This window comes from Grampus griseus (assembly GCF_964374135.1).
Source record: "Grampus griseus genome assembly, chromosome: X".
Taxonomy (NCBI): domain Eukaryota; kingdom Metazoa; phylum Chordata; class Mammalia; order Artiodactyla; family Delphinidae; genus Grampus; species Grampus griseus.
In genome coordinates, this window is record NC_138999.1 from 100,975,293 (window position 1) to 101,001,055 (window position 25,763).

General features: G+C 37.2%; 1 protein-coding gene across 6 annotated transcripts in view; it reads right to left on the reverse strand.

Moving 5' to 3' along the window:
- The window catches only part of KLHL13 (kelch like family member 13), a gene marked incomplete at both ends in the record, with an annotated part of 111,798 nt that overhangs the window by 46,110 nt on the left and 39,925 nt on the right, over window positions 1–25,763 (reverse strand). For 2 of the 6 annotated variants that reach the window (XM_082682002.1, XM_082682000.1), the window contains one exon: window positions 13,369–13,448. The exons of 1 other annotated variant lie outside the window; for it this stretch is intronic. In XM_082682002.1, the coding sequence (XP_082538128.1) occupies window positions 13,369–13,448 (80 nt within the window). Of the gene's footprint in view, window positions 1–12,751; window positions 12,850–13,368; window positions 13,449–23,971; window positions 24,038–25,718; window positions 25,760–25,763 lie in introns of those variants that run through there. 3 more of the 6 variants (XM_082681999.1, XM_082682004.1, XM_082681998.1) reach the window with 3 other exon arrangements.

Sequence of the window (25,763 nt, forward strand, 5' to 3'; positions counted from 1 at the left end):
CGTGGAGCTTGGCGAAGCAAAAAGTCTAATTTTAGTACAATTTTTCATATTAACATTATTTTCCACTTTGTACATATTTGCCTCACCATTAAGGTTTTTTTTTTTAAATAAAACTTAGCTCTAAGACTTTAACTTATCCCTCTTGTGCTTCCCTGGTGGCGCGCAGTGGTTGAGAGTCCGCCTGCCGATGCAGGGGACGTGGGTTCGTGCCCCGGTCCGGGAAGATCCCACATGCCGTGGAGCGGCTGGGCCCGTGAGCCATGGCCGCTGAGCCTGCGTGTCCAGAGCCTGTGCTCCGCAACGGGAGAGGCCACAACAGTGAGAGGCCCGCGTACCGCAAAAAAAAAAAAAAAAAACACTTTTATAAGATTTTGTCCATCGTACAGCAACGCTAAGGAAGGAGTCCTTTGCATAAAGTATTTATGTACCATGAGTATGTTTACCCCAAATATTAAGTATTCTTGATAAAATTGGTAATGACTTCCTGAAAGGGAGACTGGTTATTTTTTTTTTTTTTTTTTGAGGGAGTAGATGCAAATTATAATTCATTGAGGAGTTTGCCACTTTGAGGGAAAGGTGTTTCTTTTTAGGAACATTATGGTCTCTGGCTTAAAGAAAGTTTGTGTTCTTGGGTGGAACGCAAAAAGGGTAGAGGCAGACCGTATGATTTAAACAACATGACAGTAGGCATCCAGCACTCACATTTCCCAGTCATCTAAGTGGGAATTTTGAATAGAAGCTAATTGGAGCATTTTCAGACTGTGTATGTGTTTTGCAGAAGCGATCTATGAATTGTGAAGTAGTAATGAAGTACTGCCTCCGTCTGTTTGAGACAAATAGGACAGAAGGATATTAAGCAAGAGAGAAGCATTCCCTTCCTTCCTTCCATACCGTCCTTTAAACCAGTGTTTCATACCCCAATTTATAATGTCTGACTCTCGGAGTGCAGGTGAGAAGGACGCAGAGAAGACTCACCAGGATGAGTGTCAGGGTGTCAAAAGTTTGGCCAGCTAGTTGGAAAATGCTAGCCTAAATGCTATTCCCCTCAACTCATCCCATCTACAACAAGCTATTTCTTGAAGCAATAAGTCATTTTAAATGTCCCAAATCCAATCTTTTCCTAGATCATGCTTTAAGGAGAAAACTGGCTTATTTAAAGGTACTCTCAAGGGAAATGAATTTGACTACATAGTTCTTAATGATTATTCCTGGAAGCTTGGTCAGTCAGAAGGAAGTTCAGGAATCTCAAATGTATCTAGATGTCACGCATTCAAGAGAGACATAGATAGGATATTCTGGATTCTAAAATAAAGTTGTTATCATCAAAATATTTCAGTCATCTTAGACCCCTAGTTCTCCCCCCTCTCCTATGCCCAGGCAACTGACAAAGTACTACTAAGTATCTCTCTAGTATGCGTCTTTCACCATCTCTCCACTCTCACTGCCCCTACCACACTTTGGGTATCTATTACCTCTTCCTTGGATTTGGTTAGTAACATAACTTACATATTTGTTACAGTATAGCATCTTCACATACTGTGATTGTATTTATAGTTTTGGCGGGGGCGGGGCGGGGGGAGACGGGGTGGGGTGGGGTGGGGTGGAGGACCGGGGGGACCTTCAGGATAGCGGAGGAGGGCTTCCCTGGTGGCGCAGTGGTTGAGAGTCCGCCTGCCGATGCAGGGGACACGGGTTCGTGCCCCGGTCTGGGAAGATCCCACATGCCGTGGAGCGGCTGGGCCCATGAGCCATGGCTGCTGAGCCTGCCCGTCCGGAGCCTGTGCTCCGCAGCGGGAGAGGCCACAACAGTGAGAGGCCCGCATACCGCAAAAAAAAAAAAAAAAAAAAAAGATAGCGGAGGAGGGAGACGTGGAGATCACCTTCCTCCCCACAAACACATCAAAATACATCTACGTGTGGAACAACTCCTACAGAACACCTACTGAACGCTGGCAGAAGACCTCAGACCTCCCAAAAGGCAAGAAACCCCCCACCTACCTGGGTAGGGCAAAAGAAAAAAGAATAAACAGAGACAAAAGGATAGGGACGGGACCTGCACCTCTGGGAGGGAGCTGTGAAGGAGGAAAGGTTTCCACACACTAGAAGCCCCTTTACTAGTGGAGACAGTTTTCCAAGAGCAGTATTCAATCACTCCTCTCTGCTTGCTGAACAAAAGCCATAGCCTACGCTCTTGCATTCAAGGCTCCTTGGACTAGCCCTCCTTAACTAGTTGCACATTTTGGCAAATAATTCAAAGTAAATATATATTTAATGATTTGAGAATAAATAAAAATCCAAATTTATTCACAAACTATCAATTGTTTTGCTTTAGAATATGTTGTTTTCATACATTAGTAACTGCTATGCCTTTTTGTCCTATTGTTGACCAAGCAATGTGTAAAAGCATTTATTTAAAATATTTCTGATAGGAGGAAAACTTAGTTAATTTAAATTGAATATCTGCTGGGAGTTCCCTGGTGGTCCAGTGGTTAGGACTCAACGCTTTCACTGCCGTGGCCCCGGGTTTAGCCTTTTTAAGTATAAAACAATTCAGAACATAAGTAAATGTGGATCATTTATTTGAGTACTAATTTAAAATTTATTTTTCCTAAACCCTACTCAGATTTCCTTTTATCCTAGTCAGCCATTCTTGTTTTCAAACTATACACAGAAAACACATTATCAATTAAGTACAAACATACTAGTTTTAAAACAGAAATTTGTCTAAAATAGTTTTCCCCTCATGGTAAAGGACATGTGAAAATAAGTCAAATAACTCTTAACTTTAAGAGTAGTTGCTCTCTTGGAAGAGATTATAATCTTACTTTCTTTATCAAATTACAATTTGATGAACCATGACTAAAGTTTTCTGGTCACTGGTAAATGGCTTCTATTAAAATTACTTTCAGTCTGTGTCAGCATCATGGTACTTATCGGAAAGCAAGGAACAGAATCAGGATTTTGGATTAGTTCTTTTCGTAGGAAAGATAGCTGTAACTTACTCTCTAACAAGACTGTAATTTATTAGATTCCTCTATATATGAAATGAAGAAATGCAACACACTTTGAGTGAAATAATTTGCACAAGGCTACAGACCTAAAAACTACTCTCTCTAGATTCATTCATTGGGGATTTCCCCAGTGGTCCAGTGGTTAAGACTCCATACTTCCAAAGCAGGGGGCCTGCGTTCGATCCCTGGTTGAGGAACTAAGATCCCACATGCTGCACGGTGTAGCCATAAATAAATAAATAAATTTTTAAAAATTCATTCATCAACTCAATATCTGAACACCTGCTATGTGCCAGCCACTGCACTAGGAGATATGTAAAAAGAGCAGGCGGGATACTTGCTTGCAAAGAGATCACAGTGAAAGAAATAATTACTTTCCAAAGGACCAAGTGATATAAAAATAATAGTAAATTCTCAACATCATCTACTAACAAATACCATGTTGCATAATTCATATAAACCACAGTAACTAAACTAATTGCAAACTTTGCTCCCTGGTACAGAAGTGTATCAGTTCATATTTAGCATATAAGTGCCAAAATAAATAAATAAATAACATCGACTTTCCTTACTGCTATTTTATTTTAAAGGACTATTCATCCCAGATCAGGCTATCTGCAAGGCTGCATCAGCAATCAAATAATATCCACTATTCAAAACTATAATCTGCGGGCTTCCCTGGTGGCGCAGTGGTTAAGAATCCGCCTGCCAATGCAGGGGACACAGGCTCAAGCCCTGGTCTGGGAAGATCCCATATGCCGCGGAGCAACTAAGCCCGTGAGTCACAACTACTGAGCCTGCGCTCTAGAGCCTGTGAGCCACAATTACCGAAGCCCATGAGCCTAGAGCCCGTGCTCCGCAACAAGAGAAGCCACTGCAATGAGAAGCCCGCACGCAGCAACGAAGACCCAACACAGCCAAAAAAAAAAAAAAAATATATATATATATATATATATATATAAAATCTGCAATTATAATTATATGAAAGAAAGCCAAACATATGATGGTGGATCACATCATTTGAAAGAAAAGTCTCTAATTGCATCTATCTATATACTTCAGCAATATGCTTATGAAAAATATGCTAATGAGCCAGGTCACTGGTCTACTTTAGACGAAAATTTTGGTTCCAGTTTCATGAACTTTTGTTTAGCTGTGAATCATTCAGAAATGATTACATATGCACATCCTTTGAGGGAAAGTGCTCATAATGAATGAAAATCACTTCAGTTTAGTGATGCTAAGGGATTATCTATTGGATAATCTACTTACAACCTAAAACATCCATATACTTTTCAAAACTCTATTTCAAAGTATTTTGTAGATCGAACTGTGAGTTAATTAGGAACACAGTTCAGTGTAGGACAAGAGAAAAATCTCTGGCGTGATCACATGTATAAAGAGAAATCTAGTCGAAGTTTTTGTTGTAAACTGGTTTTTAACATTAATTTGTAATACAATTGATGAAATGGGATAAAATAATAAAAAGGAAATATAAATTAAGACTGAGTTAACTCATCAGATGTGAATGTACACAGATGGAGGAAAAGTGACCAGACTTAAATATCACATTCTCTTTCAAGGTACAGTGGTATGACAAAGAATGATTTCTAAGGTTCCTCCCAGCTCTCAGAGTCCAAGAATCCTGAATAAGATACTTATGCTCTTTTTAAGATATGTTCTGATCTCACTGATCAGTGAAAAGCACTATATTTTTGAAACCAGAAAAACAAAGAGTGAAAATAGAAGATGTAACAGGGCAAGCTGTAAATGAGCAAAGGTCTTTTAAAATTTGTAGAAATAACTTCAGTGAGAGACTTTCAAGTGGGGGGGGGGAGAAAAGGAGGGGGAGAGAGGAAGGACAGAGCGATGGCAAAGGCACTAGTTTAACCCAGTTGTCCACGAACACTCAAATGAGCTTGCCTCTCTAATGTATCATTCTCACAATGTTTCATTCTCAAAATCTCACTGTTTTAAAATACAGTATTCAAGGCTTTTAAATCAAAAACTCAATCGAGCCCCTGCACCTTCCAATCTAATCACGTTAAGTCCTTAAAGGTGGAAGAGAAAGGCAGAAGAGTGGGTCAGAGAGAGAGAGATGTGAAAAAGACTCCTGCCATTGCTGGCGCTGAAGATGGAGAAAGGGAGCCAGAAGCCAAGGAATGCTGGTGGCCTCTAGAAGCTGAGATCAACTGTTGCCTTACAGCCAGCAAGAAGATAAGGACCTTGGTGGTTCTACAACTGCAAAGAACTGAATTCTGTCAATGATCCAAACGAGAAGGAAATGCAGTCTCCCCTAGAGCCTCAGAAGCAAACAGAGCTCCACCAACACCGTGATTTTAGCCCAGTGAGACCCATACCAGACTTCTGACCTAAAAAACTATAACATAACAAATTTGTGACGTTTTAAGCCATTAGTTTGCAGCAATTTGTTATGGCAGCAATAGAAAACTCACACGTGGAGGTTTTTCTCAGTGCCTGCACACAATCAAGCAATGGGACAATCATGTCCATAAGAAAGTACTAAACATGCTGACTGGTTAGTACCCTAGGACTGTGATAAACAGAGCACATCTGCTCCAGTCAATGGCAGCTAATTACTGGGGAGAGAAAAGGTGGTTGGCCAACGAAGGTAGAATAGTGCTTCGAAAGAAATAGGAAACAATGAGGTTAATCCCAGTATCATATCAGTAAGTAAAGATAATTGCCCCAGTATTTTCCTGCAACTGCACCACTTGACAGTACCACAAAGTAAAGCTAACTTCTCCCTGTACCACCACCCAATTCAAAAAAGTTTATCTCATCTGTCATACTCCTTTGTTCTTCGAATTCTAGTGAGATATTTCCTAAGTAGTAGATGGCATGAAAGTAGCAAGAGTCTATAAAAAGAAAAAGGCATTAGAGGAGTCAAGATCATTGAAATCAAGCAGAACTGCGTTTGAATTTTCACTTCACCTCTTACTTGAAGTGTAACATTGAGCAAGTTAACTAACTTCTCGGAACCACTGTGCCCTTAGAGTAAAACAGGGAAAAGACTTACCCTTATAGAGTGTTTGGGAGGCAGCTTCCAAAGTGCTTGGCACTTTTTTTTTCCAGTGAGGGAAGGATTTATTACTACTTGCAACAAGTAAGGAGAACACCGGGAATCTTTCCCAAAGCAGTGTCTCCCCATACAGCAAAATTGGGGAAGTTTTCACACAGTGGTTTGCACTTTTATAGTAGCACTCAATAAATTGTATTACATTTAACTATGTTAAACCAGGACATTTTTGAAAATTGCAAATAAATATGTTTCACATGAAATTTACAATATCTGTTGTATAGGCTAGATTCAAGAATTCTGAAAGTTGTTTTTAATTACATTTTTCTTATGGAAACATGTTATTTCATTTCTCCACTGAACCATATCATAAGAAGAATTGTCCAACGAGTTGGGCATGCTCCTGTCTTACCATACCATAAATGTCGCAAAATTGGGTTAAAAACAACATATACCCTCATCATAGTAAGTCATGCCAGTGAAAATATTTTACTATAATTGGAAACATAATATAATTTTATTTTTCTCTAAGATTACATCATATAGTCTGGGATCAAACTGTTGATGCTTGTAAGGTAAAAATATATACACTTGTGTGCTATAAAGTACCTAAGCCCTGTCCAACTTAAAGAATGGCACTCCATTTTTCTTGTTTAAAAAAGTGACTATCAAGTTTAAATGTAAATTGCATCATTTTCCATCTTATGGAATATGTACTTTCTCTTTTTTTCTTTGTTTAAATATTGAAGTATAACTGACATACATTGTATTAGTTTCAGGTGTACAACATAATGATTTGATATTTGTATATATTGCGAAATGATCATCACAATAGGAATATGCGCTTTAAAATCTGGTATCTATATCCAATTCATATCTCCTCAGTGAGCCCAGATACATTTCTCCTCTGTAGTAGTTTTATTGCCATTAAATCCATTATCAATAATGCAAGCACAGTAAACAAGAATGTTATTTAAACTGGTTGTCTTGGTTTAGCATTTTCACAGGAGCAAAATAAATCAAGCAATTTAATTGTTTATAAATAAAGATAGGATAGAAGATAAAGTCTAGTCATTTTGAATAGCTGCAAGGACTATATCCATAATACCCAGCAGAGTTATGCCTGGCGCATAACAGGCAGTAACTTCTGAATATTATAAACTCAATATACAAGGTGACTGAAAAAGAACTGAGCTCTTTCAAAAGTGGATTGCTCAGTAACTTCTTTATGTACTGATGCCCTAAGAATCTCACGTTCATACCACCTCTTTCTTGGCCTTGAGGAGATAAAGCAATACACTGTGGCTGCTATTTCAATTTAAAATATCGGCATGCACAGCGCTTATAATTCTTGACTCTACAAGTAATACAGTCATTAATACAGATACTTGCCTATCTCTTCCTTCTTTCTTTTCCCTCCCCCTAACTTGGCCCTATTTAGGTCTCATCTAAATATTCTAAATTTCAAGCAGAATGTCTGGAATCCTCAGAGTTCTTAGTAACTCCAGACTTCGCGCGATGGTGAAAGATTTGCATTTCCGTCTCTCTTCCCTCTGGGGAAATGTTTTGAGGGGTACTTGGAAGTAACACTCATTTAGGCATAAAAAAACAACGAATCTAGATAAATTTTCGACAAGTAAAATTCTTGGAAATTGCTGAAAGCATCCGAAATACTAGCTTTCTGTCTTGTAAGTTTCTTGTGTGCAGTATTCCTCAGATACATTCAATGGTTTTAAGAGATCTTTTTAAAGACACATACAATAGGCTTTAAAACACAATTTTAATTTCATTTGCACATGCCAGAATTCCTCAGACTCGAAGATCTGAAGTAGCCAAGCGAATAAACGCTGACTAGGAGGAACAAGCAATCTAGTCGTAAACCTCCGAAAAGAAGTTTGTAAACTCTGAGTCACTGTGGTTCAGGATGAAGGCTATGATTAAAAAATAATATAATTGCAGGCTCTTTAAGATAAGCAAAACGCCTGTATGAAAGGAGAGAGGTCTCTTCTAGTCGGACCATGTGGGGAGCATCTCATTCAGATGTAGTATCTTGTATAAAGTTTAACACAAAAAAACTATCTGGGTGAGGCACAACCAGCAGAGTGAAGAGCCTGGAAAACATGTCACATGAGTAATGGTTAAAGAAAGAAGATTTCCAGGCTTGTACGTTATGGAGGAAATAATATTTTTCTCCATAGCTCCAGAAGGCCACACCAGGAATAGGAGATGAAAGATAAGAGGAATTGATTTTGCTCAATGCATGGAAGAGCTGTCCACGAATGAAAGGTGCTGGCTTGGGGAGGTAGTGAGCTCTTTGTCACTGACAGTGATCAAGGAGAACGTGCATCGGCATCTTTCAGAGTTGTCACAGGAAGGATTCCTGCTTTAAAGGGGATTTGGATTCTCTAAATGACATCTAAGGTCACTTTTATCTGTATGATTTTCCATTAATAAGTGTTAAGCTAGCCCTTCTGCAAGTTCAGACAATGGAAATTCACAAGAAACATGCTACAAGAGTTACAGATGAGCGCTAAATTGCTCTGTGTTATTTATGTTATTTCTCCACATAGTTTTGTTAGATTGAGCATATGTAGTAAAAAAACAAATTAAGCAGACACAAACAAAAGTTTATGTATACACTAATTGTGAAAATGTCTAACTAATTATATTCTTTTCTAATTTGAGAATATCAATTTGGGAAGTATTTTGCTAGATGAAAAGGATACCTAAGGTTTTGTTTTATTTTATTTTCAAGGTTGTATTTTATTCACTAAATTAGAAAAAAGACAATCTTAGGGGATAGAAAACATGTCAAATTTAGAAAGTGCATGTTTTAATTTTCACTGTCCTTTGAATCACCCACAAACAAGGAATATTTATATAGTATGACTAAATCTAGACAAATTATTGACAATTAAATAAAGCACCAGTTTTTCTAGGGAAATCTAGATACTGAATCTCAACGATAAAATGATGGAAAATGATTTCTATAAAAGTCAGTGCTATTGGCACTTACTCTAAAATATATTTTACATAGTAAACAAAATAGTTGTAAACAGGATGCTAACTGAATACAAGTGTATCGGCTGAGAGAGGACAAGTCTAATTCACTAACACTCATTCTACACCCATTGTCTGGCTTGCTATGATTCACTGTTACATTGTGCTGGTTAATTCTTACCTATTGTCTTCCTTTTGTGGCCACACCATTATTAGCAAGACTTAACTGCTTGTGAAGAAAGATAAAAAGATAGCTAATGCTAATTCTGTTCTCTTTCAGTGTGTCCTTGGAATCTAACAATACATTAACCCTATAACATCAGCCTGAAGGAATCATTTGCTGCCTGAAAGCAATGAATACCAAAACACCAGAAAACCGCTTAGAAGTGACTGCCCTTTCAGCTTTATTAATTTAGGCAAATTGACAGGTTAATTTACATGGTTCACACCTGTCAGGAGCAGAGTCTACTAATTTAGCTTACACTGACCAGGAGATACTCCTTCAGGCTAAGGCTGAACTTCAACCTTCTGCTGAACAGAGTGTAACACAAACACATCACTCAGATTTTGATCAAGACAGTCCCTTCAGAATTCCACATGGATGGCACACCACCCTTGCAAGTGTTCAAAACTGAAGCTGAAGGGAGACTCTACCTAATAAAGACTAAATAATATTTGGTAATCAAGCTATCCGGAGGCCAAAGGATTATTTTCCCAAATCTTTTGTCTTTATGATACTCCACTCTTCCCAAATCATATTTTAACACAATTTGAAAAGCACTTTATGCTATATAAGAAACTATTTTCCTTAATAGTATCATAAACATTGTCTTTATCATCAATAAGTCTTGAAAATATGGAAAGGTTTTAACTCACGTTCAGGTTCTAAACAAGCAGAAAGCAAGCCAACGTGGACTTTAAATCCACAAGGAAAAAAAAGCTTTTCTGTTCAATGTTTGCAGTAAGTAAAACATTCTCTATTCTAGCTTTCACTAGTGGATAGCAGCACTGCCCTATATCACCAGCATCAATGGAAGAGTTCTAGCCAGCAGCACCTACATTGAGTTTAGAAAGAAACCATAAGGAACCTTTATATTTCTCCATATTTGCTCCATTACTACAATACATTTTTACTACAAGCAAAAATATTTTACATTGAAATTTCAGTCTTTGAAAAAGCACCCAAGTCATCAATGAAAATCATGTAATATGTATTCGACAAATCACAGTAAATAACGATAAAACATTACAAACCAATACAAGCAAATATACCAAAAGATGCTTATATTAACTGGGAAGAATTCTATATTCAAGATAGTATTTTTAATGTTTATACGTAATTTTACAGGTAAATCCTAAAATATCACAATCTATCAGAGAGTCAGAGTTTAACTGCTCCATTTCAACGCAAAGACTTTAGACCCAAAAGACACAAGTAGCCATCTAATCTATGTTTGCCAACCCAACCGACCATGAGAGCAAACATGATGTTACTTGACCCAGGATTCTAACTTGCTCTTTACAGTTTTTGAGTGAAAAATATGCTCAACTTAAATATCATCTGTGTGTAGAAGTGCTATGGAATATAAGGAAGCACTGATGAGAACAACATGTTAAACGTGGTATTTTTATTTCTGGCCCAGCAAGGCAATGAACTCTAAATCAGTCAAAAACGAAACAATTTATTTAAAACTTGATTTAAACTCCCCAAGCTAGTCTTCTTTTCCTATATTTAACATATATTCTCTGTGTATATTTACATAATATTTTAAACCTCATATTAATTTATTTATTAAAAAAATAAGTTAAGGCCAATTTAACAATACAGACCGTCACAATGTCAAAATAGTCCAGACTAACACCAGCTCCTCAAATATACTTTTCCATTCTACATATGTGTACTACCAACACTCAATGCCAACGTGCAAGATCTATGACATTTTCTGGCTTCTCTCATCTAAATCAATTCACTCATATCACCAGGTCAAAGAGGTGAGGACTTAAAAGAAAGAAAGTGGTTCATTAAAGATGTTGTATTAAGCTGTATCTGAGCTTGTGGCTAGTATGGATTTAAAAAATGTAAGTATTTTTTAATCATCTCTAAAAAGTAGCAAACCAGCTGCAACAGGGGCTACAAATTGGATCTTTTGGACAGTAAAATGCAGTAGGAATACTAGAATCATTAGTAACCATTATTAATTGTAACCTATTGATTTTAGTTTGGGGTGTGTATGTTTTGTTTTGATGATGAAGTTGCTTTTGGTAAATCTTTGGTCATTTCTCACCAGCTAAGATATATAAAGTCAACAGGCACATCTCATTTTCTCGAATTATTTGAAGGAGCTCCATTAACTTGTCACCTCCATTAATTTGCACTTTTGACAAATGCAGCTTTTGAGAAACAAACAGAGCTGATTTTTTTCTTTTTTCTTTTACAAATATAACTTAAAATTTTAACTTTATAGGAAACAGAGTTTAACACCCAGATAAAATAACCTGAAGCATCTCTAAGAAGGAATAGAAAAAATAATCTGAAAATGAAATGATGACAGGATTCAACTCTGAAATGTCCTCATTTTTCCTCGCTTTCCCGGGAATTGCTTCTTTTGGACTGAGAGCACAAGCACACTTCCTCAGCAGCTGAAAGCCTTTCAAAGAACCAGAGAGATACCACTGTGCATCTGAACCTCATATAAAACAAAAACTAAGTAATAAAATGGCAACTCACCAGATTTCTAAACACACAATGGACCTAAAGCGGGAAGAATTTTCCACATCTGTCCTACTGAAAAATATTTTAAAGGGAACACTTACAGTTAAGACAGACTTTCACTCAAAAGCTTTTCTCGTACAATTATTTAATAAAAAAAAAAGTCCAGCTTTCCCTCACTCCTTCCTCTACTAAAAAAAGATCACAGACAATACTTTAAAAGAATATTTTATTATATCTCCCAGATTTTGTTTTTAAAGCAACACTTTGCAAATTTAAAAAATAAGATTTTCAAAAATTCTAGAAAGACGTCCCAGTATATTTCAGTACATATCTACTTAAAATAAATTTCTAAAATAGATATTTGTATAATACACTTTTCAACTCCATGTATATAAGTAACTACTCATAGAACTATAATTTGCACAAATTCAAACTTATACTTCAGAACTCGAATTATAAAACTGAGAAAGATATAATATCAAACTTATTAATGTTCATACAGAGCTCAAGTATCAAGTCCTCAATAAAAGACTCATTTTCTGATCAGTGTGTTAACTCTCAATGTTTCAAATTCATCAAAAAATTATAGAAAGCATTTCCATATTTAACACATCAACATCAATCATAAGCAGTTTTTGTGCCATTACACAAAAGAAGTCATCTTAAGTATTTCAGATACACAAAAATTCAAAACATCCAACCAATGTAAAAGTTTATCCTTATGCAATTCCTTAGATATACCTTTAGACTTTCATCTTAGTAATTACATTACTATTAGGCATTTTAAATGAAAAGAAACATAAACTCCTAGAAAACCAAAACAATGGTAAAATGTGGGCATGCCAATATATTTAAATGTAAGCAAGCTTGAGGTTTTTAATCTTGTGGGGTTTTGGATGTTGCTGTTTGGGATTTTCTACCCCCTTTTGTCACAAGGTTGATTCATGAATGAAATCCCACTTTAATATCCTATTTTCTCTCACTTACATGTATGCTGGAGAAAGTGGAGTTGACCTGGATGTTTTAAGCACAGGAACTGGGAATTTCCAGATAGCAGGAGAGCTCGTTTTCCATTTCAATGGCATGTTGTCACCACGGTACTACAATAACAGTAAACAGCGTTTCCATAACAGACTACCAACTATGACTTCCATTCCACACTGTACTGACACAGCAGTGGCTGCCGCGGAGAACAAGCAAACGATTCTGCCAGTGCCCTTAAACCGATGCTTCCAATCTGTAAAATAGGGCTGCAAGGTACCTCCTTTAAATCCTCCTGTCCCCTAAAGCAAATGATGATTCTATCGTTCGAACTCAACAATAGTGCCACCTCGTTAGGAAAGCGTTGACTGCAGTATAATTTTTTTGAAAAGACTGCACTGTGCATACCACACAATGCAGCTTTATTTGATAAAAGCGGCTAGGGTTTGGGGTGGTTCTTTTTTTTTTTTGGTATTATTTTAAGCTTGCATTACCATTGTTCTACCTTAACAGGGATACTGCAGCACTGCACTATATTCTGCACCTATTAACCTGATTTCTGACCAATAGTAGCAGGAAAAAAAAAAAATAGACGGGTTTCATATGAAAATGAAACAACATACCTACTCAGAATACACTTGTCATCCTCTGAACATTCTTCTTTTGAGCTGCAACAATACAAATGGGATATAAACCTCAGCATAGCCTTAGGCCACAGCTAATAGAGATCAGTGACTAAATTCGGCAGCCTGCTTTCCTCCTGTGCAAGCTCTGGCCACACAATACAAGAATGCCATTATGGGAAGAGCCCGTTTAAAAAAAATGCCAGTCTCTCTGTTTTCCAGTTAGAAGAAGGCAAAATGTAAGAACAAATATAAACTGCTGCAGAACTCTGCACGCTCTTCTAGTAGCTTCTGATTCAAGTTGCTCTCTTTTCCCTATTCTTATTTCCAAGCCAGGATGAGCAAAAATCTCATACATTTACAACATGCTGTGTGCTAACACGAATATCACTCTGTCTTCTGCAGCAGAGAAGTACAGAATAGCGTGCTCTTAATAGCAGTCCTCGGAGGGACGCTATCAACAATCTAATTCAGTGCTGCCCTCCCCTTCTTCTCTCCCCCTTTCCCTCCCCTTCACCCTCCTTCACGCCTCCCCCGCCCCCAAACAGCTCACAAATTGCCTAGAGGAGAGACACCAAGCAGGTGTCCAGCAGGGACCATTCCAGAGCTCAGCGGCGGGTCCGGTAACCTCTAGGGGTTAGTAACTGACAAGGAGGATCAAAAATTCAAGCTGCCGTCAAAGGGAGGTTGACGTATTTCATGAAAGTAACGGCAAATAGAGGCTTCATCTGTATTGTTTTAAAATACTGCCAGAAAATAGCGTTGTAAATGCCCAGAACGCGACTGGGTGTTTCAAGTTTCTGTTTAAAGCACCAAACTCACACACTTTCTACACAATTCAAAGAAGTGAAAATAGGATAAACCGGTATTATGCTGAACTCTTTATTTTCAGGTTGAAGAATTTTATTTCTGATGTAGGCAAGTCGCCATCACTAAATATCTACCCTCAATGCGTCCTTCCACCTTCTACCTAAAAACCGAATTACCCATCTTCATCAAATGCAAGCTTAATAAAGGAGGACCGCCATTGACATGAAAGCCGCTACCTTTTTAAAAACTCATCGCAGTGATGAAAAGCTCATATTTACTTTCAAGTGTATATTCAAACAATAAGCTTGTGCTTTCAACTTAAGTAGCTGGCTTTCATATGCTCTTTCCAAACGATTCCCAGTTTTTGAAAGATTGAGATTTAGTCCCTAAGAGCCTTTCTCATTTGTATTCAAAAAGCACAGGTAATTATTTCTGTAAGAAAGACACTGCTTTCAAAAATTGCAAAATACGTAATTTCATATACCAGAATACAGCGTGAAATCACCTAAGGTAATCACAAGTACCTTCAAGAACACATCAATATTCAACAATGTATTTTCCTATGAAATCCAACATATATGTATACATAGTATATACATTCACGCATACATACCTAAGGAGAGAAAGCTTATTTTGAAACATTGACCGGTAATGCATAAACTTTATTAAATACTAAATAGGTCTCGGCCATCACTACCTCACAAATAATTTTTATTCAATCGATCAGACACAAAAACACTGCACAAAAACTCAGTCAAGCAACTTAAAGGGTTAAATGATATTTCCAACTCTTTTCAGTACCCCCCCCCCCCGCCAAAAACTGTCTCACAGAAGTCTTCAAAGGAATCAGAGAAAGGAATATTTATCAATATCTTAGTGGCCAAAATACATTTTAAAAGTTTTTTAAAAGTGCCACTAATACAAATAAACTGTAGTCAATATCTTACATTAGAAGGATTTGTATAATAATCTTAATAGTTAAGGAGCAAAAAGGTCCTAGGTACAATTGGCAGTGGTAACTTCTTGGAAACCCCAAGAAGGAAAACACACACAATACACACACGCGCGCACGCGTGCGCACACACACACACACACACACACTCATCAAGCAAGTTTGGAATGTCTCATTCCAAAGTCCTGAAGCATTCTCAAACATTTGAAAATATAAAACAGCTACAAATTAGCTATATGGAGCCATTTTAGAGAGAAACTTCAATCACTTTCCAGCTTATGAAAATATTACAAAGTAGCAATTGCAAATGTAACTTCTCCTTCTGAGAACAAAGACCCCCAAACCTATGTAAAACCAAGGTAGTTAAGTGTTTTGAGTCTTTATCTGTGAAGACGACTCAATATTTATGAGGGGGAAATAGGGTGAATGTAGAGTTTTCCAAATTTCCAAGAGGGTAACTTCCCAAAACAGGCGAAGATCACTTTATTGCAAAGGTTCTCAAGTTACTATTCTACTACGAACAATCAACTGATTCAAAAAACCAACATATTCTTGGTCTAATCTCGTTCGGCTCCAAAGAAATCAACCAATACCACCAAATCATCTCTTAGACTTAATGTTCAGAACCTGTTTTTGTAGCACTCCAACGGTTGTAATATTTGTTCAAAGTGAAAAGAAAGACTGCTTTCTTCCACCCATCCTAAACACTCTTAAAGACCCCAAAACCCGAAAAGCATTATATCTGATGACGAGCATTTATTTATATTCATTTCTTTTGATTTAATAAATTGCTAGAAGTCATTTGTAATTCTCTCTCATGAGCAACCAACCAATACGCCAAAGGCTTTAAAAATAATTCCCTTGACTAGAAATATAGTCCATGAAATATACTTTACACTCTTAAATTGCTTAACAACACCATTCCTCATACGTCGTTTAGAAATAAACTTCAGCCAGGTAAAATCGCCCCAATTACAAATTAGCAGAGTCCAAATTAATCAGATTTTACTACCCTGATGGCGACTCTAGTAGCAACTACGGAGTGTAATTACCATTACATTCCAGAACTAAAAATGTTTTCACCTACAGAGTGAAAGGAAGAAAATGATTAAATATATATCTTAAATATAATTTTATGCAAGCTCAGTGGTCCCACTACTTTAGTATTTAGACTGGGGGGAACCTCCCTGGTGGCGCAGTGGTTAAGAATCCGCCTGCCAATGCAGGGGACACGGGTTCGAGCCCTGGTCCGGGAAGATCCCACATGTCGCAGAGCAACTAAGTCCGTGCGCCACAACTACTGAGCCTGTGCTCTAGAGCCCACGAGCCACAACTACTGAGCCCGCGTGCTGCAACTACTGAAGCCTGCACGCCTAGAGCCCATGCTCCGCAACAAGAGAAGCCGCCACAATGAGAAGCCTGCACACTGCAACCAAGAGTAGTAGCCCCTGCTCGCCGCAACTAGAGAAAGCCCACGTGCAGCAATGAAGACCCAACACAGCCAAAAATAAACAAGTTAATTAATTAATTAATTTTAAAAAATATTTAGACTGGGAAATGTCAAAAGCCCTCGTTCACATCACAGGAAACACTGATTTCATTTACAGAACACTTGGTTTCTATTATGGACAACTGCCTAAAATGGGATAGAAAGACAACATGCACAAAAGCTCTTCAAAACATTGTATGAACATCAATCACTCAAAAATACCTGTGAATGCGTATTTCAGAGATGTAATAAAGAACAATGTTGGGACTTGGCCAAGGCCATGAAAGAAGTCATTCTTGGCCAAATCTTACAACACAGAATTCCCTGGTTCCCAAAGTAGAAAGAGAAGGTTTGTAGAACTTTTACAAATCATCTTGCTCAGTACCCTCATTGTATAGATGAAAAAACTGAAGCCCAGAGAAGTTAACTTGTCACACTACTAGCTAGTGGCAGAACTGCAACTAGAAACCAAATTCCATCTCCTAGTCTAGGACTCCTGCTCTAGAATCCCTACTGTCCTTTCTTCTCAATGAGACAGTTCCAGAAGATGTTTGTTTCCATATGAAGTGAACCACATTCTACAAATGTCTCAATGTATTCAAAAGAACTACAAAGAGTTATTTATTCCTCCAATTATATGTACACTCAAAGACAGACATGGGAAAGGAACACCAAAAATACAAACGTGTGCAGAAAGACCATTTCCAAAATCTTAATTCCAGAAGGTGTTTAAGAATGATCAGGGAGAAAACGGTGAGTAAAAATCAAGCCAGTCATAGTATGAGAGAAAAGTGAAATATATAGCCAAGAGCCTCATTTTTTTCTCAATGTAAATGTTTCTAAATAACTTTATATGAAAGTTTAATTTGCTTACAGACTGCTACAGTTTGTCTCCAGTACCACCATCTCGTGAAATGAATTGACTAATATGTCACATATCTGACCTTTCTCCATATTTTCCCAATATTCCCTAAGAACTAACCTACCTTTTTCTTGCAAGTTTTGCTTAATCCCGTGGTAAGTACAACTGAAGAATAATAGCATTAACCATCGTTTGTATGAGCAGGCGCTGTGTAATCTTCTGGAGTCCTGACAATGTCCCTTCAGACTAATCTGGGAGATCCATGTTATTCCTGTTGCTCAGACAAGACTGTAGACCATGCCAAATCGTGTGCTCTGTTTATATTCTACCAATCAGTAAAAGTACTTGGATGGCAACCAAGTAGGACTGTTAAACCCTTTAAAGCATACAAAAAGTTAACTTCTAGACAACAGAGCACAATTCTTAATACATTCAGGGCTCCTCATTACAGGAAATAGAACTGTTCACGCGAATGGCTATATATACTTAGGTGTGTGTGTGTCTCCTTTTCATTTGTTTTAGGAAATTGAATATCAAATACATTAAAAATTTCTTACTAGATACTCTGATATGTAGCCTTGTTAAGATCAAAATGGAAAATCCTAGACATTTCTCAAAGACAGCTGCTTTGGAAAGTCATTATTTCATCTTTTATAAGCACCTTCTCACAAATCAATTTCCTTAACAGAACTGTGTGGACTCTTACGGTCCCACAAAGAATTTACATAGATTATTGTAACCATGACTATGCCTTGGATTACTGTACACAATCTCCTTCACAATACAAACAAGTAGAAAAACACACTTGTGCAGGCACATACGCACATGTGTGTGTGTATGCCCAGAGAATTCCTCAGGCCATGATGGCATAAGTAATGTGAAGGGAAATACTCTTCTGATCTTTAACATTTCCAAAGGAAAATATGGGTACTAAGCATTTGTTTGTTTCTTTGTTTGCTTTGGGGGAGTCAGGTATAGAACAGCAATAAGAGGAGCTAGTAAGCTGATAAGGTAAGGGGAACAAAGGAGAAAAAAAGTAAGGGTGAGGAAGGTAATGGACTGGCTGGAGGGAGAATGGAAAGCCAGAATGGTAGTGGTTCCTGATGTTTATGTAGCACCTTTTATAACTGGGGGTCAGATGAATGAGTTTATGAGGCTAAGATGGGAGCTGGTGTAGAAAGGACTGAGCAGGCAACAAGAGAGATCCAGCTGTTGGGGACCCAATGATCCACAGATTCTGACTACCCTTAACCTCACTACGCTGAAAAAAGGATTTGCACTGAATGGGAAATTCAGAAGTCCTTGCCCTTCCTTCTTCTTTTTGTTTTCTGCAGTATCTATATTCTTTATGGCTTTTTTTTTGGGGGGGGGGGGCTACCCTTGAGTTCTTCGTTCACATGATTCCCAAATCCATATGCCCAAGTAAGTCTTCATACATCTTTGACATGCATAACCTAAATTAATTCTTAAGTATTCCCGTGTATTAAAAAATGCCTTAGGGCTTCCCTGGTGGCGCAGTGGTTGAGAGTCTGCCTGCCGATGCAGGGGACACGGGTTCGTGCCCCGGTCTGGGAGGATCCCACGTGCCGCGGAGCGGCTGGGCCCGTGGGCCATGGCCGCTGAGCCTGCGCGTCTGGGGCCTGTGCTCCACGGCGGGAGAGGCCAGAACAGTGAGAGGCCCGTGTACCGCCAAAAAAAAAAAAAAAAAGCCTTAAACCCCAAATCAAATTGTTTGGGTGTATTGGGAGGGGTAATGGTGGAAATCAATGATTTTTACATACATACTATCTATATACATGATTTTGCATTACCATTTTTAAATTGTTGAAAAAAGCCATTTACAGAGACAGTTTATGATCATCAAATAGGGATAATGTACCCAGGGCTCCAATAAGAGGCCTGCTGTTAGGACACCCCCGTGCTCCAGCTTTGCTTCTTTGTCTGCCTGAGATGCCTTCCCCAAACTCGTGCTCCTCCTTCAAGAAGGAATCCCTGAATCTTTATCTTCCTAATTGATCACTATTCCTGGCACATGGGAAAGCACTCAGTAAGTATTTGTTGAGCAGATTGGAAGCGAGATTTTTATAAGCAGAGTAGTGGTTAAACAAGAACTGTGTACTGAAGCCAGGATATATCCTGAAAAGTTTTAAAAATGCTGTTATTGATTCTGCTATGACTAAAAGCAGAGTTCAAAGTAAAAGGAATATCCATTTGTTAATTTGATAATTTTAGGCTATGAAGTCCTTAAAATGAAAAAAAATTAAACATACACATTGTCTTGTTAAAAATAAGCATATGTTGAAGAAAATCACCCAGAACACATACTTTCTTAAGTAAAATAAAGGCGTCACTGACAGTGATGATGGATTGCTCTAAGGAAAAATCTCTGCTCTCACCTCAAATAATAATAATTTAACTGTTTAGTTGTCTCTCAACAACTTCCTAAGTATCTCCTTAAATTACATTTGGTAAATAAAATAGCCAAACTATCGTTAGAGTTTCTGATGTGTTTGTTTGATAAGTCTGCAAACTTATCAAAATAAAAATCTATTTAAAATGTACAGTGTTACTCAAAAGAAAAGTTAAGAATATGGCTCTACTGACTAAAAATTATATGCATATAAAGCTTTTCAAATAGTTTCACTGCTTTGTGGCATCAACTATAGAAGCAACACTACAAACTGTGCGTGAAGACAAAGTAATAAGCAATATTACAATCTTAATTTTTGTAAATTATGAACTATGTTGATAAGAGTAAATCATTTCTAATAATGTTTATCTATAATGGTTGAAAAACTTTTTAAAATAATAAGCACATCACATACCTAAGTCTCAAAAGCATGCCAGTTAAAGAAAGTCAACATTTCCTATGTTATACATTCTTTCAGTAATACCTACATTTTTTACAAAAATCTGAGTTGCTGAAAGACCTTTAGAATAAGACATTTTCCTCAATATCCCAATTAAAATTAATGAAATAATGCTACTATCTTGAAAAAATCGTATTTATATCCTTTTATCTAAAGAGTTATTATAACATTCACATGCGCACCATAAATGTTACAGGCAAAACTGAGATCTAGGCGATTGCCTAAGTCGTTCCACCTCTTCTCCCTGAGTATTTGTAAATCTTGGTTACAAATACTTAGGGTAATCACAATAATATTTTGCTAACCAGAAGCAAACACTTTCGTGAAAAGCTAATCCTAATGACTCACTGAGATTATACCACACTACTTAAATTTTCCACGAAAAAGGCCCTTTATATGCAATTGCTTTAATCTTGTTTTAAATATCTTAGAGTCCAAAAAAGGCTCAACTTCAAACTTGAACCTTGTGACCCACTGCCATAACATGGGGACCAATAGTTTCCTTAAAGGTATAATTTAGAGTTACGATATCTGCCTACTATGGTGGTATTAAAGAGACTTAGCAAACAGTTCAATACCTCTATTTTCATGAGTATTTTGAGAACCTTCTCATTCTCTAATTTAGAGCTCTTCTCATGGGTAATTTTAAATTCTAAAGTTTTTTTTTTTTTTTTTTTGGCTGCGTCGCATGGCTTGCGGGATCTCAGTTTCCAGACCAGGGTTGAACCTGGGCCACGGCAGTGAAAGCCCAGAATCCTAACAACTAGGCTACCAGGGAACTCCCTAAAGACTTTTTTCTTAAAAGAAAGGCAGGGAGGGAGGTATAGAAACATTTATACTGCAGGATGCCAAATATATGGTAGCAAGTCTAAATTACAGAAGCTAGTGTGCAATTAAAAATTGCTATGCCTCAAAAACATATTTAGCAATTATGAAAATCCTATGATGGAAGACATCATTAACTCATGTTATATAAAGTGTTCATGTGTTACAAACTAACAACAGCATTGTTTTAGATTTATGTCTAACTTCATTACTTGGATGCAATGGTTGTCCAGTGGGGGAAATCCTTTCTTTTCCTTTATCTCATGTTGTACTACTAAGTAAAGTAAATGTGATTCTGACATGAGGGAATGAAAAACAGAATTCATCTTCTAGGCTGACCCTAGGTTTTAGCTAGATGCAATTTAAATTTGGGGTTCCTGACTGCCTTCCTAAGTCTGTCTACTTCAACCAGTAGTTCAGAACCACTTCACGTCTTCAAAATCAAATATATGTTTTCAATAATCAGTTATTTCTCATGGAATTCTGAAGGTATACAACACTTGAGTAAAATACATCTTTAGCTAGCATATATTTATTCATTCATTCCTTATTCAGCTTGACCTAAGTCAGAGACACTGTTGAGCATTTTTATGTCTTCCACTACAGGGTCTGGCCACTTGGTTTGATGCTGTCCAGCCAGTAAACAAAAACATTTGTGTTTAGGGATTTCCAGAATCAACAGTTTTTGAGATTCAGATCTGTAAAGCACAGACCAACATAACTTGTATTCCAAAAAGGGTGAAGAAGCAGCAAGATGGAGCTTAAACTGATACTCTAAACAGGGAACAAGCATTAGCCAATTGATTAATTAGGACCACGTTTTCGCATTTGTCAACTAAAATGCATTTGTTTATACTGAGGCCTCTGTAGTATATTAGCCGTTCCTGACAGTGTAAGATAGGCTCCTTGAACTTCACAAACACCAAAATCAATCCACTCACTATGCCAAGACCAAAACCTGTAGAGAAGACGTGCGAGCTGAATTCGCTCAATCATCAGTGAGTACCGAGAAGTGATGACTTTGCTAGATGTTACAAGTATACAACAGAACACATGTTCCCCAGCCACAAATCCCTTAAAATCTAATCGGGCCGACTGCGTATTCACATATGAAACATGAGTAAGCATAAATATATTGCTGCCGTTAAGCCTTAACCATCCAGAATCCTAGATAGCCTAGTGTTTTTAAAAATTAAAAATTAAATTGAAAACAACTGGGATAGGTTCACTCTTAAAAATATTAAAAGTCACTTGTTTTTCACCTTTTGGGGGCAATGTTTCTGCTCTTTATCTTCCTCGAGTCGAAAACGAACACAAACCTATTGAAAATACCTCGCAATCACCATAATGCACAACATCTATTGTGATATGCCTCCAACGGAGATATAGCAAGGTGTGCAAGCAACAGCTGTCATTCCTCACCCCTGCCTGACTCCCGCCCCCACAGGCCTCGACATGGAACTTGGATGCTACCAAGAGAAAAGGGGCTCTTCTTTACCTTCCGATGTATACCAAGAGAAAAGTCCTATACCTTTTTTTTTTTAAACATCTTTATTGGAGTATAGTTGCTTTACAATGTTGTGTCAGCTTCTGCTGTATAACAAAGTGAATCAGCTATACATATACATACATCCGTCATATCCCCTCCCTCTTGCGTCTCCCTCTATCTATTTTACATTTGGTAGTGTACATGTGTCCACGCCACTCTCTCACTTCGTCCCAGCTTACCCTTCCCCCTCCCCGTGTTCTCAAGTCCATTCTCTATGTCTGTGTCTTTATTCCTGTCCTGCCCCTAGGTTCTTCAGAACCTTTTTTTTTTTAATTCTAGATTCCATATATATGCATTAATGTACGGTATTTTTCTCTTTCGGACTTACTTCACTCTGAATGACAGACTGTAGGTCCATCCAAAACGTCCTACACCTTGAAGCTCTCCAACTTTAGCATGCTTAAGAATCATCTGGGCTGAATACTGAACATGTACAAGTCTGGAAGTGAGAAGCGGTACTCTGTATGTTAAACAAGGAATCCAGCTGATTTGCATGCCTGGTCTACTCCACTCGGAGAAACCCTGCTTTAAAAGTCAAGGTGGCCCACCCCCACTCAGGATGACCCCGGTCAGAATGAGGTTCTGTTTTCTGTCTCAGTGCCTGGCCTTCCTCAGCGTATCAGCATTGGCTGCTCACCAATCGTTGTCTGTCCCCACTGTCCATGGCTATTATCTTGCCCTCCCACTCTCCAGACCCTTCCAGGTCTGGGAGAGTCTGAAAGCAAGGTCTCCAGCTGGCGGACAGATTTGGAGGCGGACAAACAGACACATGCAAAGTGGGAAACTGTGAAGTACAGCAATTAGGCAACAGAGGTAGTCTGAGTTACACTGATTGTGCAATACAGGGTAGAAGTTAAAGACTTGTTTTAAACTTTTTCAATGAGGAAGGGTGCCGAAGAGGACAGAGCTGGGCACGTGTGATCTGCTTGTAGCTCTGCCACAAACTTGTAACCTCTCGTGTTATCCTCCGTAAAATAGGGAAGATGCCAGACTCACAGCAGTGTGATGAGAACCAACTGAACTTGTGTTTGTGAAAGCACATTGGAAAATATAAAGCACAATACAATGATGTGTGGTATTTCTTTGATGAAATAATTTCTTTTTTTGTCTTAATAAACACAGTACCCTAGACGTTATTGAAAGTTTCTTTGATGACTGAATGGCTTCTAGTACCTCAGGGTCTTTTTTATGAAAATAAATTCTCATTGACAAAAAGGTAGAAGAAAATGCAGACCCTTAGACATACCCTGAAGTTGATTTTTTGAATATATCCTTGAAATCGGCTTGTTTTAAAGATAATTGCCTCCGTCTCCTGAAAGTGGAGTGCAAAAAAAAAAAAAATCTGGTTAATTGTGGCTTTATTGTATGTAGTTCAAAATTTTCAAAGCATACTCTGCAAATATTTTAGCTATAAATTAATAAACCATATTTATAAATCCTGAACAGTTAAGACTACACAGAACAATTTAAAAATATGTGAATTAACTTTAAAAAAAACCCTTAACTAGCAAACCATAAGATTCTATTTGTTTTTATCTACACTCTCTTAATGTTTCAGAAAGTCTGGAATAAAGATTGACATTGAATACAACATTTACTGGCAGCTGATCTAAAAGACTAAACTAGACAAATCTGAACACAAGGAAACACTTTTCCAGTAAATATATACTCAGCCTTGGAATGCTTTGTCATTTTCTAGCTTTTTAAGCCTAAAGTTCAATTCTTTGCTGATATACTGTTTTGCCATAAAAACCAGAAAGCAAATGGCACAAGCTTTCAGAGAACAGATGGCTAATGTTCTTCTAGGTTCATTTACTACATTTTCTTATTTTCATACTGCTTGTAATTAATAAAAACATATAAATAGATGTATTGTTTCCTAACGAGAAGATTTTGTTTTTGTGAAGTTCTGTCATATACCTAACTCCTTTGGGCTAATACAAAAGGCAACGATGAACAGACATACTTCTGGTACTGCCTCAGGAATGCAGTTTTAAAAATAGAGACTACTACAGAAGCACTGCAGTATATGCTGTCAACACGCTTAAAACATTAAAGTATGCTGGCAGGTGTTTGAGGAGCTCTGACACAAAATTCAATTTATTTACATTTATTTCATTTATGTTGCTATTAGCTTAGAGAAAGTAAACATTACTAATCATTACCTTTGTCTAACTTTTTCTTCAAAATAAACAGATTTGGTATTTTTCTGGGTCATCTCACAAGCACTATTGCATTATTAAAGTCACAACTAAATCAGTCATAGTCTAATAGTATCTTTAAAAAGACCTTGGCAGAAACCTTATCCAGAATGTTATTCTACATCTAATGACTTGCTATGCAAAAGGTAGGTAGCAAGTATTTTTGTTTTAAATGATAAATTCAAAACAGCTTCTCCTTAATAGCAATACTATTTCAAAGTCTACTTTTACTATACACACAAAAATTATTTTTGAATCATAAAAAGCTACAATGGGTTAAATTCATATTTGTCATATCTTAGTAATAAACCTCACCAAGCAAATAACAATTATATATATTTTTGGCTTAAAAATACATTAAAGTATCTTTAAATACAGATTATTTTATATTCCTATTAATATTATTCCTTTCTTTTGTGTATTTAAGAAGAATCTGGTGTGCCACCTTCTGGTAACTGAGTGAAATTATGTATCTTCACACAAGTCACTATTCTTTATTTTAACTTTTTAAAAAATATATATTTCTTAACCTGTATTACATTTAAGCTATATAAATAAATCTATACCATAGTCTGAAATAAAGTAAAATTTCCCTAGTGATTTTTTTTAAAAAATCAAGCTTTACACATGCTTCCTATGATTTTTCCATGGTTACCAATACGTCTCCTGAATTCTACAATACATATAAAATTGATTTTTGAACACCGTTTCACAGCCACATATGAAAACAACAGGCTTGCCATTTTAATGAATAAGTAACAGCAGTAAATAAAGAAAAAGAAGTTCTCTTACCAATAAGCCCATTTTTCTCTTAAGGTTTGAACTCTCATCATTTGT